Raw genomic sequence first — 16,659 nt, 5'->3', positions numbered from 1 at the left:
AACCAGTATAGGCCTGTTTTAAATAATATGCATGCCCCGAACAAACCTGTTCTCAATTTGAATTAGAATTAAAATAAATCAAATGATGAGTGTATTGATTATGTAAAAAATATAAAATGAACGAATACCTTGGTGAGAATCTTGAACATTTTGGGCGAATAATCTTCACCTCAAAGCATTGGTTTACAGGCAACAAACTTTGCACGGTAGTCCTTCGTAATCCTTAGGCGCATAGCTCCTTTCACAAAAAAAATAAAACGTCGTTAACCTGAGTCTTAATCATCTAAAGATTTAAAATGACAAATGCATGCATGCTTGCACATGGACACAGAAGCAACCACACAATAAAATTATTTGCTATGATTTTGTCTTTGTTGATAGTTATGATGAAATATGATTTCAGATTTAGCACATTATAGCTTTATTTTATTCCTGTTTCCTTGGATTGTAAAAAAAACAACTATATAATAAATATGACAGAATATGAAAGGCTATCAAGTTCTTACATATTATGTGATTAATAAATATTGACGCAACATGAATAACATAAATTCAATACAAAACATGAACAATCCACAACAAATTGAGTGTGGATTACAATCTTATCTAATGAATTAAATGATAAATAAAATCAAAACTCATACAATTTCAAGTATCCAAATTTCAAAAATTTATTCATTTCAAACTGCATATTGAAAAAACTCAGCTGAAATTGTAACTGTTATAATTATGATATTAGTTCGAATATATATATACATGAAGTGTTGGCAGCTGCGTACAGGCCAACATTTAAAATACAACTACGGGAATGAAATTTGAAATAAAAACTTAAAATATCACAGTAAATATACATAAATCGTACAAATCATTAGAAAATAAAGAACACAAACTTTATACCTCTAACAGATGAAAAGTGGGAGACAAAATATAAATTAACAATTATGCTTAACCTGCAAGGAAAGGTTTCCGCTTCTTCTTCTTTTTTTTAAAGGAAATTAAAATGGTTTAGTACTAATGACCCTCAAGGAGAAACATTTACCTGCTTTGCTTTTTCTACCGCTATTCCAATGTTTGCAGTTTTATAAGCATCTTGAACTCAATTTCAATTCTGCCATTTTCTTTGCTGCAGACTTTCTGATTATAAAAATGTAACCTCTTGTAGTTTACAAACATTACATCTGATTGTTATGTTTCTTTGATAAATACTGTACAAAAGGTGATTGCAATAATAAAACATCTGATTGAGACTCTCCCACTTTCTACTTTCCAAACTTATACATCATTGAAAAACTTTTGCAGAGTTCCTACCGTTCCTCTAGAACTTATCTTTAGAATAGAAAGACAAAAACGTTTTATGTTCTTTCCTTGAGTTCTATACAACATTTCACACCCCAAATTTTCTGTACAAAAATAGTCCAGAGTAGTCCAGTTTCTCTTATAAAAGTTCATTTACATATGTGATAATGGGAGTGTGCCATTAATCGTCGTGCCGGGTACAGGTGCGCTCTGGTAATGTTGGGACATGTGGAGTCTGCTTTGAGCAGTTTGCTCCGGCACCTCAGCGCCCGGTAAGTACATACTGATCATGTCCCGTAGGTCTCCTGTCTGACATGGAGCACCCCTGGAGTGAGACGACGATGTGACTACGGGGGGACTGGAACTGGACTCTGACTTGACCACCGAACCCATGGAGCCCAGAGTCATTCCAGGAGTGCTCTGCTGTGAGTAGGACATGCTATACGTGGGTGATCCGTTCATGTAGGTCTGGGAGTTAGTCATGGAGTTGTACTGAAGTGCGCTCATGTCATAGCGGTGCATTTGCTGCATCTGCGCGTTGTTGTGAGCGTTTAAACCAGGGTGCTGCCCGTAGCCAAGCTGCTCCTGCATCATGCCATAACCTCCATTTGTCCAGCCGTTCATATGTGCGTAACTGTCCATCCTTTGATTAACACCACCACCCAAGCCTCCCCCTACACCCACTCCCGCGCCCATGCCATTGCCGCCCGGTGCAAGAAGCCCACCTGGCAGAGTGTACTTGTCCTTCTTCATCAGCGTCTTGGTTTTCCTCCGGGGTCGGTATTTGTAATCCGGATGTTCCTTCATGTGGAGAGCCCGGAGACGCTTCGCTTCGTCAATGAAAGGTCGCTTTTCGCTCTCAGATAGAAGCTTCCACTCTGCCCCAAGTCTTTTGCTTATTTCCGAATTGTGCATTTTGGGGTTTTCCTGTGCCATCTTTCTTCGTTGTCCCCTTGACCAAACCATGAAGGCATTCATGGGTCTCTTGACTCGGTCCGGGCTGTTTTTCTGGTTGTTTCCAGATGAATTTGAATTCCCAGTACCCCCAGAATTTGTCTGGGGTGCGGGGGGTTTCAGTTCAGTTTCCATCATGTTATACATTATTAACAGATTTGTATTAAATTTGCCCGACCAATTGAAAAAGTCCAACTCAAAAGGCAGTTAGCTGGAGTTACCTTGTCGTTTTCAGTAACTTTGTAGAAATAGTAAACGTCTTTTTGCTTTGAGCCAGTAGGTCCTGTTGTGTCCACAAACTTCTCTCTTGGTCTCAAAGAATCAACAAACTACCTTTCCCTCTCCGCCAGAGCCTTGACAACTCCTGATACTTTTTGAACAAGTTAATAGACAACCATTCATGTGATGAGGGCTGTCAGGGAATAAATGCCTTTTTACCTGACCAATCACAGAGCGACTGTTCCCTCGGCCAGGATTGTGTCTTTTATTTAGCATAAAGGGGCGGGGTTACTTGCGGTCAGTGGTGGAGCACTGAGGCAGAATCTGCTGTTATCAACCAATAGGCCTAAGCTATATATTTATTATTGCAAGTGCTTTAAGTGGAAACATTTCACTAGGATGGCAAACTTTAAGTGCTTCCTACTGAAAATCGAAGGATTACAAGATCCAGAAATGATACAGTAGGATACATTTAATTATGTTGTTAGGTAAACAGCATATTGGACCAATTCAGCTGTTTCAATTTATATAGGCTATTATTTTAAGCCAATATTAAAAAATTGCTGAGAATAATAAATATAATTTTAAACTTAATTAGATAGTGTATCTTTACTGACTCAAATGCAAATATCTTTATATCATGTTTTCTATTTGTAGGCTATATCCTGATTTTTTAAATGTTCAACGACTAAACAGGGGCAAAGCAAATGGGGGCATAAATCAATCAAAACTTAAACATACAAATATCCTGGCCTATATTATTCTATCAAGTTCGCTTAGAACAATCACTTTATTACCATTAGGCCATAGTAACAGTAATAGTTGTGAATGTAGAGGTCTAGTTGTAGAGGCTATAGCCATAGGGGTGATGTTATTCCTTTTCTGATAGTAAATAGAAGTAGTGTAGCTATCCATGAAATAAATATTAGTGTTTTCAGTTAACTTAACATAAAAGGAACCGATCAGCAAGTTCAGCTCGGTTTTTACATTGAAAAGGGGATAGGTAATCTTAGCTGTTTCCCCATTGTTGAAATGGATGAGCTTCACTTGAACTGAAGTTGAATGCCAAAAGAAAACGGAGGCAAGCCCATCACAAATAAGTTGCCTAGTTTTGTTTCGGGTTTTGTCAGCACATAAGCCTGAACAAAAACATGACTACATATAGCCTAACTTCCATTCCTTTGTTGTTGAAATTCACTTAGTCGTAGGACATTTGAGTAAACAAAAAAAGTTCACTCACTAACAATATGACCAAGAGTGGTCACTACTTCAATGACAGGCCAAAATAACATGCAATTTTGCGCATAGGTTTTCAACCCATAACATCAACAATTGGCATTGGTAAAACTCCTATAGGATAGATAGATACATGTTTTAAATAGGCCTATACAAATGTTTTTATTTGTTAATGATCTGATGGTTAATTTACATTGTAAATGTGAGCTATGAAAGATGATAGAATATGAGAAGCAAAATACAAAAACAGTCCGCTATGTATCTTGTAAAAGCACGTGTTTATACATATATAAATTCACACATAGGCTATATCCAAAAGGTTAGGCGTGAGCAACACAGACAGATTAAGCCACGTTGTTACATGCCTTCAGCGCCGTCTGCTGGCGAAATAGACAATAGCAATAACACATTTATGAACCTAAAAGGTTTCATGGAACACTGTTATAGCCTAATACACTTATATATTATGTTGTGAACTATAATAATATAACTTGTATAAGCTACCAACTACATGTTTAGTTTACTGATAATACCTTTTCATTTGTAGGCTACATTCCCTCTTATGGTAGAACATTTGGCTATGAATGATGCTGTAGATCCTGGGAAAGCATCAGATAGGCCAATAGAAGAAGAATCTGGACATTGTATAGACTGTATTTTTAGATCACATTTTTGTGAGCGTGTGCTTACAAAATCTTAAACATTTCAGTGATATGCATCTACAATGCTTTAACCTATAATATTACATTAAATTATATTTTAAATCAAATAATTATAGGACTCTTTTGTATATTTCATCAAACCCAACATCACTACTTATTTAAATTTATATAGAAATTGATACATAGTTTATTACCACCATATTGAAAAGTTTAACATTTGAGTAATTGGGTGAGATGTGGCGATAAGGTTACAGCAGAGCAGACCATTATAATGCAAGTTGGAAATAGCCCTCTCCTCTATCTGCATATGGGTGTGTTCCCCGCTATTTGTAATCTGCTTATGATAATGTGAAAGAAACAGCGGGAGTCTGCAACATCATGAAGAATACTTAACAGGAGTTTCCCTGCATTTGTAATTAGCAAACCGACAACTAACAGAATTGCGGGCAAACCTCATTTGACCACTCTTGAGACCAAACCAACCTTTACTTCTGTTTGCAGCATATAAACCATATTTGCAATGACGGCTGGACGGAGCAAAAGACATGATAACAAATGTATAGGGTATTTTATTTATGTATAAACTAAAAAAGGAAAGCACTGCAATTCATGTCAAATTAACTTTGTCATTTGTAGTAAGCGCAAACATTAAATTCAGACCCATCCCTATCAACTCTTGAACACAATGAGTGTGAAAATGTCTTAAAGAGGGAATTTGTTATAGATTGTAAAGCCTTCCGTTCTCAAAAATGTAGTCACTATTGCTCTCTTTCAAAATTGACACCTCACCCGATAATAAAAAGCCTGCCATAATAACCCTTAGGCCTATAGCCTAACTCATTACGCAATCTCCCATCACACTTTCTCCTGAAAAATCAATATTTACTCAATATAATCCAACATAACCAAACCAGCCGTGATATTACTAATTGGATGTAATATGTTTATTTAATAAATTGGTTTACTTTTTCAACAGATCCTTTCTTTTCTCAGCGAGAGAGAGAGAGCGGAAGAGAGAGAGAGACTTCAGGTGAGAAAATATATAGAATTATGAATCTCCAAGCTTCATATTATTGTCCACTAGGGGCCGTGCCAGTGATTGGAGAGCAGTACACCACAGAAAATATTACCTTCTGAGCACTCAATACATATAGCCTATGAAATACCAATGGGACAGGAAGTGGACGGTTAAAAAGTGCAATTTTGAAACTAATATTCTTAGACTTGCTTAGCATTAGCAAAGCAATATTTGTATGATTTTTCTCTAATTTGGTATATTTTTTATTAACTCCAAACTCGAAATCAGTATTGTAGGTATAGTCAGAAATGTATAAATATATTTTAAACATTTACTTTGGACCAACCCTTTTTCAATAGGCCTATTTATGATTGACAGCCTAATCTCAGCAAGTTCGCCAGAATAGTTCATATCCAAATGAAACAATATTGAAAATGTTGAGAGCAGTGTTTGGGCTAAACATTACTTCTGCTGAGAAATAAGGAGAATTTCATAAATCTAACAAAATGTCCCCAAAATATAATTGGAACATTCTAAACCAGTCTACAAAAACAAAACATAGCCAGCAGCCTACAAAAGAAACAAACCAAAAAACACTTACACTTTGGATTGTTAGGCTATAATAGATCTATCTAAATCTACTTAAAATCTAATGTTTGCGGGTGTTGAGCAAGCTTTAAATTATGTCCGATACATCAATGGAAAAAGAACCCACGAACCACTGAAGCTCATAATGCGATACTCTCACACTGCTGTGCACTGCATTCGCGCACTCTAGACTGCAATGCTACTTACGTGCCAGTTTGGGTGTTGTCCTCATCTTTGGGTGATTGGCAGAAAAGAGGATGGAACATCATCTGTCCGATTCAAGAACCACTCTTCAGCCGCCGGAGAACTCTCTCTCGCTCGACCGAAACAGCTGTATGCTCTCTGGGCATCTCTCCCTCTTTACTAGCCCCCTAGTCCGCAGAGTTTTTACAAGAGCCAGTGCTCCTACTTCAGCGTACTGCCGCTCATGCTCCTCGCTGAACGCTGGTCCTTTGCTAGCTACCCCTGTAAGAAGAAAAGCCGTTTATGGCTACACACAATCTGAAAAGGGGCCGATTTAAAACGAGAAGAATGCATCAAGAACAACAAAAGTCAGTTATACCAAGTCTGCTTCACCCCCCCCCCCCCCCCCCCCCCTTTACACCGCACATAATGAGAAGCCAAAGCTTTATATTTTTTCAGTGGGTATTCAGAGATAATTTGAAGCCATTGTTTCTGGTACAGATGGTTCTTTTTAATACAATAACACTGCTCTTTGTGAATTCTACCCACTATAAAAATCTAAAGCGTTCTCCTGAATAACCATTTTGTTCTCGCTTGTATAGGGGCCAACAAAAGCTGCCGTGAGGTAATGGGCTTGGTTTATTGAAAGGCATAGAATAGGGATTTGATAAAGATTTTTTTTCTTTGCAGAATGTAGGCGTCATTGTAATGTAAAGAGAAACTAGTTGAATAAAATGTTAGCTATAGGTTGGTTATTGTTATTATTATCACTAACATACATTCCCCAAAACGACCGTTCACAAGCGGAATCCTTGAACTGCACAGAAAATGGAGGAAAGTGACACTTTTTTGGAGAGATAGGCTACAATAGACAATGATAAAATTAACTGTGGTTAAGGATTGTGAATTAAGCTTAAAAGTTGCATATGTCAGTGGGTTTAAAATCTCAATAGTATTCTTACCATGGATTTCACATAGCATCATTTTTTTTGTGAAGTGAGATGATTGAATTTAGCATTCAGGGCGCATAAGAAGGTTTCTATAGCCATTTAAAGTAACAGTATTCAATCTGCAGTTGATGCCATTTGTAATTAAGCTATAGGTAATCAATAAAGTGCTTAAGGAATTACAAAGGGAGCACCGAAGTTTAGCCAAACAAAACATATTGCATATCACCAATCGTTAGGGCTGGATTTACTCTCCATGTCACCTAGTCTTTGGCTTTGGCCTGACTCAAGGTCTTTATCACTCCTGACAGGGAGCTGGAGGAGAAAGGAGGAATCTCAAGACAAAAGGTCTCAGCAGGGAAAGTTGTTAATCAGTGGTTCTACGTTTGTCTACTTTTCTATAGGAATTACTGGCTTCCTCTACCTTCCTATAGCTCCATACTGACAGTAATCCACTCCAGTGGCAGCAAGGGCTTTGTCTTCTCATATAACATGGTTCACCATTAATCTCTAAGGTGCTGCTACAAAGGGGTGAGCAATAATGACTTCAATCAAAATTCTACCCCTGTTAATTAGCTTGCAAGGTGCACCCAAGAAGAGGGAGGGAGTTGAACAGATTATGTAGGGGACGTCTAATAACAACAACAAAAACAGTAATCGGGTGATAGGATTATTATGGAGGAGTTGAGTGACAAAATGTCCCACAGCCTCCGCCTCGTTTTAAATCAGTGCAGCTAACAGTAATCTGAAAATGTTTCATGTCTTTCTCAAAACTCCCTTTCAAAGCACTTTCCTTACTCCCCATTGAGAGTCAAGGGAAAGTATCTTGGCTTTAAGTATTATTGTCAAGCGGATTAACAGATTTACTGTTAGTAATGTGCTTTGCCATAGATCGCATTATTAACTTTTATCTCCAAGTTAGAATCAAAGTCAAATGAGTCATACAATGGATGTCTTTGGATGATTATAATTGAAACTATTTGAGATAAAAATGATACAATGCAACAGCTCGTTGTTTTCTAGTCAGTCTAATAACAGCTGGGCTGAGAGAGTTCACTTAGATAGTGTTTTGAGCATCACAGATTGCTAATGCATTTCAGATGAAAAACTAGGCATTCATATCCGCAACATGGGCTTTTCATTTCCATATGCATGAGGCGCCTGTTTGTGTGCGTTTATTTTACACAACCACGGCCTAATGGGAGGATGACACTCAAGACCCCATGCTTTTCTCTTTACGCGAGACACTGAATCTGTAATCAATGAGAGAGTAGTCCTCCAAAAGCACACAAGGCCAGAGACCTGTCAGTCATGTGTCACATTGATCCCTGATGTGAACTACCATGGCAATGAATAGAGAGCGTAAACCCATGCACACTCATTCACTCTCATACTCACAGGGACCAGTTCACCGTGGACAGCTCTCATCACATCAGGGGCTAGCTACTCAGTGCTCACTGCATGAAATATCTCCAATGTGATTAAGGTAGCATAATCAATAATTGGTTGATAGGAAATATGATGGTTTGAAAAACCAAATTATCTTTGACATGAAATGCTAAAGCTCTAGAAACTCTAATCTCCTTGTCATACAGAGCAGATATACAATTGTGTAATGTTAATACACTACTCAAGGAAAATGTGGAGAGAAGATGCATTTTTCCCCTCACTTACCAAGGAACACCAATGGGACCCTTCTCATTCACAAATACATGTTTTTAATTTGTGTATAATATATGTGATACACATATCTATATATTTGATATGGCTCTTTCAAGGTCTTTCCCTTCTAAAACGCCTATTCAAAATGGGTCAACTGACTGTCACACATGAAGAAAAAGATACCAATATAATCATACATTATGGTAAATCACCAGCCAGAGCAGATAAACTGAGACACATATGTTTATATTTGCACATGTTGTCCTGCTTCACTAGCATTTGTTTATAAAGTCTGAAAAAAGCAGGACACACACACACACACACACACACACACACACACACACACACACACACACACACACACACACACACACACACACACACACACACACACACACCAGCTGAAAGGAGAGGATTTCAAGACAAAGTAAACCCACCTCACACAACCCTCTGCCAAAAAAACACTGACATACACGTCAACTGTGAAAGTCTGAGCACAACACAAGTGAAACAACACTGGTAACTATTCACTGGAAGTGTTCTAATGCACAGAACAGTAATAACCTAGTGACAAAACACCTGTCATAATATGCTGTGACAGACTGTAATAATAGTCATAAGCATTATGAATAATAATCTAATCCTATTAAGTTGAAGATGTGTGATACTTACGAATTGTCATGAGTTGTGACCTGGTATAATTTCTACGACAGTGCTATGGTTGCACTGTCAAGTCATATCATCAGATAATCTATATTTTCCCAGGTATAGGAGCAAATGCTGTACATATGCAATGTCAAACCATCTCAACAAAATGAAGCATGGTAATTGCCATAGTCATATCAACAGCTACATTATGTGACACAGAGTACATAGACAGAGTGAAAATCACCTGACAATAGGGTCGAACCGGCATGAACCTAACAGGAACATTTTGTGAGCGACAACCCACATGGAAAACAGTAATGTAGCAACAATAGCAGAGAATAGGTGGCGGTCCCATCAGCAAACAAAAGTCTGCACTGTAAAACACACATAATAGATCCAGCTAAGTGGCAGAAGTGACGATATGCTACCACAGCGCTTACTACACAGTTACTCTCGCCATCAGACTACCATTGGTTTTGTTTACTGGCCAATTTGAGTTAAAATAAAGCTTTGCTTCTGCTGACTGCACATCATTATCCATGAGACTGTAATCCCAGCAGCAAATCCTATAGCTTCCAGAGCCAGGGCCCTTTGTTTGGGATTACTGACAGTTTAGCCTATAACAAAGAGAAATGAGGCGTTCACCTCATCCTCTGTAATTAAGTGTGGAGAGTAATTTAGGTGGCAAACCAAGACACCCAAGGCAGAGTAGGATGATACCTTTTAGATGCTGGCCACATCATGTCACACAGACAGTGATACCAAGCAGAGTACAGCAGAGACAGCAGACCCACTGGACTGGATTGGATTTACAGTGCATTCAGAAATTATTCAGACCCCTTTACTTTTTTCACATTGTGTTATGTTACAGCCTTATTTTAAAATATATTATATAAATGTTTTTCATCATCAATCTACACACAAAACCCCATAGTGACAAATCGAAAACAGGTTTTTAATATTTTTGTTTAAAATTCATTGAAAATAAAAAAAACAAAAATACCTTATTTACATAAGTATTCAGACCCTTTGCTATGATACTCGAAATTGACCTCAGGAGCATCCTGTTTCCATTGATGTTTCTACAACTTGATTGGAGTCCACCTGTGGACAATTCAATTGATTTGACATGATTTGGAAAGGCACACACCTGTTTTTATAAGGTCCCGCAGTTGACAGTGCATGTCAGTGCAAAAACAAAGCCGTCAGGTCGAAGGAATTGTCCATAGAGCTCCGAGACCGGATTGTGTCGAGGCACAGAACTGGGGAAGGGTACCAAAACATTTCTGGAGCATTGAAGGTCCCAAAGAACACAGTGGCCTCCATCATTTTTAAATGGAAGAAGTTCGGAACCACCAAGACTCTTCCTAGAGCTGGCAGTCCGGCCAAACCGAGCAATCGGGGGAGAAGGGCCTTGGTCAGGGAGGTGACCAAGAACCCGATGGTCACTCTGGCAGAGCTCCAGTTCCTCTGCGGAGATGATAGAACCTTCCAGAAGGACAACCATCTCTGCTGCATTCCACCAATCAGGCCTTTAGTGTAGAATGGCCAGACAGAAGCCACTCCTCAGTAAAAGGCACATGACAGTCCGCTTGGAGTTTGCCAAAAGGCACCTAAAAGAACTCTCAGAACATGAGAAACAAGATTCTCTGGTCTGATGAAACCAAGATGGAACTCTTTGGCCTGAATGCCAAGCGAGGGATCGAGGGAAAGATGAACGAAGCAAAGTACAGAGAGATCCTTGATGAAAACCTGCTCCAGACCGCTCAGGACCTCAGACTGGGGTGAAGGTTTACCTGCCAACAGGACAATGACCCTAAGCACACAGCCAAGACAACGCAGGAGTGGCTCCGGGACAAGTCTCTGAATGTCCTTGAGTGGCCCAGCCAGAGCCCGGACTTGAACCCAATCAAACATCTCTGGAGAGACCTGAAAATAGCTGTGCAGGGACGCTCCCCATCCAACCTGACAGAGCTTGAGAGGATCTGCAGAGAAGAATGGGAGAAACTCCCCAAATACCACGATTGTAGCGTCATACCCAAGAAGACCTGAGGATGTAATCGCTGCCAAAGGTGCTTCATCAAAGTACTGAATAGAAGGGTCTGAATACTCATGAAAATGTGATATTTTATTTTTTATTGTTAATACATTTACAACAAAAAAAAATCTAAAAACCTGTTTTTGCTTTGTTATTATGGGGTATTGTGTGTTGACTGATGAGGGAAAAAAGATTTCCTCCATTTTAGAATAAGTCTGTAGTGTAACAAAATGTGGAAAAAGTCCAGGGGTCTGAACACTTTCTGAATGCACTGTAAACTACTGTACAACCCCACATCTTTAAACCAGTTATCCATTTAGTTCCAGATATCATCACATGGCAACAATTAAAAAACACATTCTGGGACAAACAGAAGATCAAGATGTGTATGATATTGAATATTTTAATTAAAGCGTAAACTCATTTTTCTTACACTTTCGAGGTGAACAGGCAGGTGCTTCAGACCCATACAAGGCAGAATTAATGGGATTATTTTCCTACATTGTTTTACCATTTGTTTGTTCATTATGACATGTATATACCTTTCCCACTTTAAGCCATGTGACTGAACATCCCTAACACATCCATGAAAACACAGCATAGTTTGCCAGTAGGATTTCCACAGGCCAGTGGGACCTCAAGTGGTGTCCATCTAAGCTGTTGACCGTATCCTCCATCCATTTGGGAAGAGCTCCAGACAGCCTGAGGAGATGGGGCTGGGGGCTGGCGACTGGCAGCTGGCTGAAGATGCCGGGGTGGTGAAAGGCACTAGGCAGTCATAGGCGGGACAGACATAGCTCCCTCCACTCAAGTCAGGCAGGCCTAGCTGGCGCCAGGCATGGAGCGTTAAGCGAAGTCCGGGCCGGGATAGGATAGGCCTCTCTGCTGCTCAGGCCAGGAACATGCAGATACAAGTATGCTCCAGACACACAAGGCTGGACCGCCATCTGACAGGGCTGAGCTGCCTTTGATAGAGGTGGAAAGCTTTGTTTTGATGGCCGTCCAGGGCTCTGAGTCAAAATAGCTATCTTGTGGTGGACTTTGTGAAAGCCGGGGAAATCTGGTAAAAAATAAAGACTATTCCCTTGCTACTGCACACACACACAAAATAATGTTTTGTGGTAAGTGGCTGGACAAAGAGAGCCTTTAAAGGCATTTAGTATCCATCTGCAGAGAAATACCAATGCTCACTATCACTCATCTACTGCAAATTCTCTATTTCAATTATGAAATAGTTCAAAGTGCCTAAATAAAATGTTTATTTTGGTGTCCTCTCAAAAATAGTTTCAATTGTCATTTCTAAAAATGCCCACATGTGCTGAATATATCTATTGACATAAAAAAAAGGTTACTTCATTGGGTACTTTTTTATATGAGGTTACTCCGAATGACAGATATTATCATTTTTTTTACAAAAACATATGATGTCATAGGAGCCTGAATAAAGAAGAAAAATGAATGCATCCACACACAACCACCTCATATACATTTTGGGAGAAATATAAATCTACAATGTCCTGGAAATTCAAAATCATATACAAAGAAAATGGTGAATGAAACTTCCATATGTGATGATGTGAGTTGAATGAGGGTCACCCTGCCATGCAGTATGAGTCCAGTAGTAGCCTACAGACAGGGCCAGAGAGAGAGAGAGAGAGAGAGAGAGAGAAAGATTGATTTATTTCTTAAGCGTCTAAAGCCAGGTTTATACTCCGGTGGAATGTCTGTAGACTGTCGCTGCGACTGTCTGTTTCCTTGTTACACAGACATGAAAAAAGTTCAACTTTGACCCTGTCGCTGCCTCCGTTGTCATGGGTACATGGGACAGGCTTTGCACAGGCTGTGGCTGGAGCCACTGGAGCTACGTAACCATGACAACGAATCTAACATTTTCAATCAAACACCTGGTTAACAGCTAGCTGGTTAACAATTGCATACTACATAGCTAAAATACAGAATACCTACAGAATACATAAAAACATAGATTTAACACTATGGAGGACTGTATTTTTGTAGAATGGCTGTTAAGTGCAGTTATGGTACATCCTTGTCTCTATGCAGTTGAGACAAATTAATATAAAGATGCTCGGAAAGAAGTGAACTCCTGGCTAGCAATTACAAGCCAGCTTAATTCAGCCCATAAGTAAACTGACGTTAGCCGAGCTAGCTAGATAGCGAAGCTAATTCTTGACTACTTAATCTATGACGCATCAAACAAACAAACAAATATATGTTTAAATAAAATTGATTGCTCTAGCCATTCACATCCGCATACAGTTGAATTTGGAAGTTTACATACACCTTAGCCATTTAAACTCAGTTTTTCACAATTCCTGACATTTAATCCTAGTAAAGAATCCCTGACTTAGGTCAGTTAGGATCACCACTTAAATTCAATAATGTGAAATGTCATAATAATAGTAGAGAGAATGATTTATTTCAGCTTTTATTTCTTTCATCACATTCCCTGTGGGTCAGAGGTTTACATACACTCAATTAGTACTTGGTAGCGTTGCCTTTAAAGTGTTTAACTTGGGTCAAATGTTTCGATAGCCTTCCACAAGCTTCCCACAATAAGTTGGGTGAATTTTGGCCCATTCCTCCTGACAGAGCTGGTGTAACTGAGTCAGGTTTGTAGGCCTTGCTTGCACACATTTTTCAGTTCTCCTCACAAATTCTCTATAGTATTGAGGTCAGGGCTTTGTGATGGCCACTCCATTACCTTGACTTTGTTGTCCTTAAGCCATTTTGCCACAACTTTGGAAGTATGCTTGGGATCATTGTCCATTTTGAAGACCCATTTGCGACCAAGCTTTAACTTCCTGACTGATGTCTTGAGATGTTGCTTCAATATATCCACATAATTTTCCTGCCTGATAATTCCATCTATTTTGTGAAGTTCACCAGACCGTCCTGCAGCAAGCACCCCCACAACATGATGCTGCCACCCCCGTTCTTCACGGCTGGGATGGTGTTCTTCGGCTTGCAAGCCTCCCCCTTTTTCCTCCTAACGTAACAATGGTCATTATGGCCAAACATTTGTATATTTCTGTTTCAATAGGCCAGAGAAGATTTCTTCAAAAGGTATGATCTTTGTCCCCATGTGCAGTTGCAAACCGTAGTCTGGCTTTTTTATGGCGGTTTTGGAGCAGTGGCTTCTTCCTTGCTGAACGGCCTTTCAGGTTATGTCGATATAGGACTCGTTTTACTGTGGATATAGATACTTTTGTACCTGTTTCCTCCAGCATCTTCACATGGGCCTTTGCTGTTGTTCTGGGATTGATTTGCACTTTTTGCACCAAAGTATGTTAATCTCTAGGAGACAGAACGTGTCTCCTTCCTGGCTGCGTGGTCCCATGGTGTTTATACTTGTGTACTAATGTTTTTACAGATGAACGTGGTACCTTCAGGTGTTTGGAAATTGCTCCCAAGGATGAACCAGACTTGTGGAGGTCTACAAATGTTTTTCTTGGCTGATTTCTTTTGATTTTCCCATGATTTCAAGTAAGAGGTTGAAGGTAGGCCTTGAAATACATCCACAGGTACACCTCCAATTGACTCAAATTATGTCAATTAGCCTATCAGAAGCTTCTAAAGCCATGACATCATTTTCTGGAATTTTCCAAGCTGTTTAAAGGCACAGTCAACTTAGTGTATGATAACTTTTGACCCACTGGAATTGTGATATAGTGAATTATAAGTGAAATAATCTGTCTGTAAACAATTGTAGGAAAAATTATCTATGTCAAAATCTATGCACAAAGTAGACTTGCCAAAACTATAGTTTGTTAACAAGAAATGTGAAGTGGTTGAAAAACTAGTTTTAACGACTCCAACCTAAGTGTATGTAAACTTCTGACAACTGTATGTAACAAAATCCACCACCACAAACAAATATCCACCAAACTAATCTACCCATAACAGCTGCGGCCTACCTCAACAAGATTAACCCGCTAACTGGTGAATTGCATTGCCTTTACTTTTTGTCAATGAGTCTATCCTATTACTAACTGTAGAGTCAGAGTCATTCTTTCCCCTGCTTTCCCATTGGTAGGCAATTCGTTTTTTTGATGATTGCGGATGGCAGGTAGCCTAGTGGATAGAGCGTTGGACTAGTAACCGAAAGGTTGCGAGAACGTATCCCCAAGGTAAAAATCTGTTGTTCTGCCCCTGTTCCTTGCCTAGTTAAATAAAGGTCAAATAAAAAAAAACAAATTTAAAGAATGATGTAGTGAAGTGATTGGAGTCTGTTGAATGTTGCCGGTGGCATTTGTAGGTAATGTGAGAAGAGTACATGATTGTCTGTTTTCATCTCCCTAACGAGAGTCTGGTATTCTCCACGTTGCTGTCTCCTACTGTTAAAACAAATAAAATAATAATCATAAGGAATAAGGTTTTGAAGTGTCAGGAAATATATATACACATTGTAGAATAATAGTGAAGACATCAAAACTATGAAATAACACATGTGGAATCATGTAATAACCAAAAAAGTCTTAAACAAATCTAAATATATTTTAGATTCGAGATTCTTCAAAGTAGTCACCCTTTGCCTTGATGACAGCCTTGCACACTCTTGGCATTCTCTTAACCAGCTTCATGAGGTAGTCACCTGGAATGCATTTCCAGTAACAGGTGTGCCTGGTTAAAAGGACATTTGTGGAATGTCTTTCCTTCTTATTGCGTTTGAGCCAATCAGTTGTGTAGTGACCAGGGGTGGGGTGGTATACAGAATATAGCCCTATTTGGTAAAAGACCAAGTCCATATGGCAGGAACATCTCAAATAAGCAAAGAGAAACAGTAGTCCATCATTACTTTAAGACATGAAGATCAGTCAATACAGAACATTTCAAGAACCATGAAAATGGGGGTGGGGGGGGGGTGGGGGGGACGACGACGACAATGTAAATAGTCTGCGTAGCCATTTGATCAGATGTTCAGGAGTCTTATAGCTTGGGGGTAGAAGCTGTTTAGAAACCTCTTGGACCTAGACTTGGCGCTTCGGTACCGCTTGCCGTACGGTAGCAGAGAGAACAGTCTATGACTAGCGTGGCTGGAGTCTGACAATTTTTAGGACCTTCCTCTGACACCGCCTGGTATAGAGGTCCTGGATGCCAGGAAGCTTGGCCCCAGTGATGTACTGAGTCGTACCGGTATCGGTCACTTTCCGACAAGTCCCGTGACACTTGTGAAAAATGGAGAACACC

The 16,659-nt window shown here is 39.4% G+C and overlaps 1 protein-coding gene and 1 long non-coding RNA gene across 9 annotated transcripts in view; both read right to left on the bottom strand.

Moving 5' to 3' along the window:
• LOC110524410 overlaps window positions 1–16,659 on the bottom strand; it is a 132,116-nt gene that overhangs the window by 24,526 nt on the left and 90,931 nt on the right. For 6 of the 8 annotated variants that reach the window (XR_002473585.2, XR_005051837.1, XR_005051836.1 and 3 more), the window contains 2 exons: window positions 6,181–6,438; window positions 129–238 (listed from right to left, as the gene is read on the bottom strand). The exons of 1 other annotated variant lie outside the window; for it this stretch is intronic. This is a non-coding gene — a long non-coding RNA (uncharacterized LOC110524410). The remainder of the gene's footprint in view (window positions 1–128; window positions 239–6,180; window positions 6,439–16,659) is intronic. One more of the 8 variants, XR_005051838.1, reaches the window with a different exon arrangement.
• Window positions 647–2,731, bottom strand: sox2 (SRY-box transcription factor 2). The gene has a single exon (XM_021604009.2). The coding sequence runs from the start codon at window positions 2,395–2,397 to the stop codon at window positions 1,450–1,452; it is 948 nt and encodes a 315-aa protein (XP_021459684.1). The 5' UTR covers window positions 2,398–2,731; the 3' UTR covers window positions 647–1,449.

This window comes from Oncorhynchus mykiss, chromosome 5 (genome assembly GCF_013265735.2).
Source record: "Oncorhynchus mykiss isolate Arlee chromosome 5, USDA_OmykA_1.1, whole genome shotgun sequence".
In the NCBI taxonomy this organism is placed as follows: domain Eukaryota; kingdom Metazoa; phylum Chordata; class Actinopteri; order Salmoniformes; family Salmonidae; genus Oncorhynchus; species Oncorhynchus mykiss.
The sequence above is the reverse complement of the archived record's forward strand: the minus strand, read 5'-3'. Positions and strand labels throughout refer to the sequence as shown.

Coding starts and splice junctions, on each gene's coding strand:
- sox2 (XM_021604009.2), bottom strand. CDS start 2,397: ATGTATAACATGATGGAAACTGAACTGAAACCCCCCGCACCCCAGACA.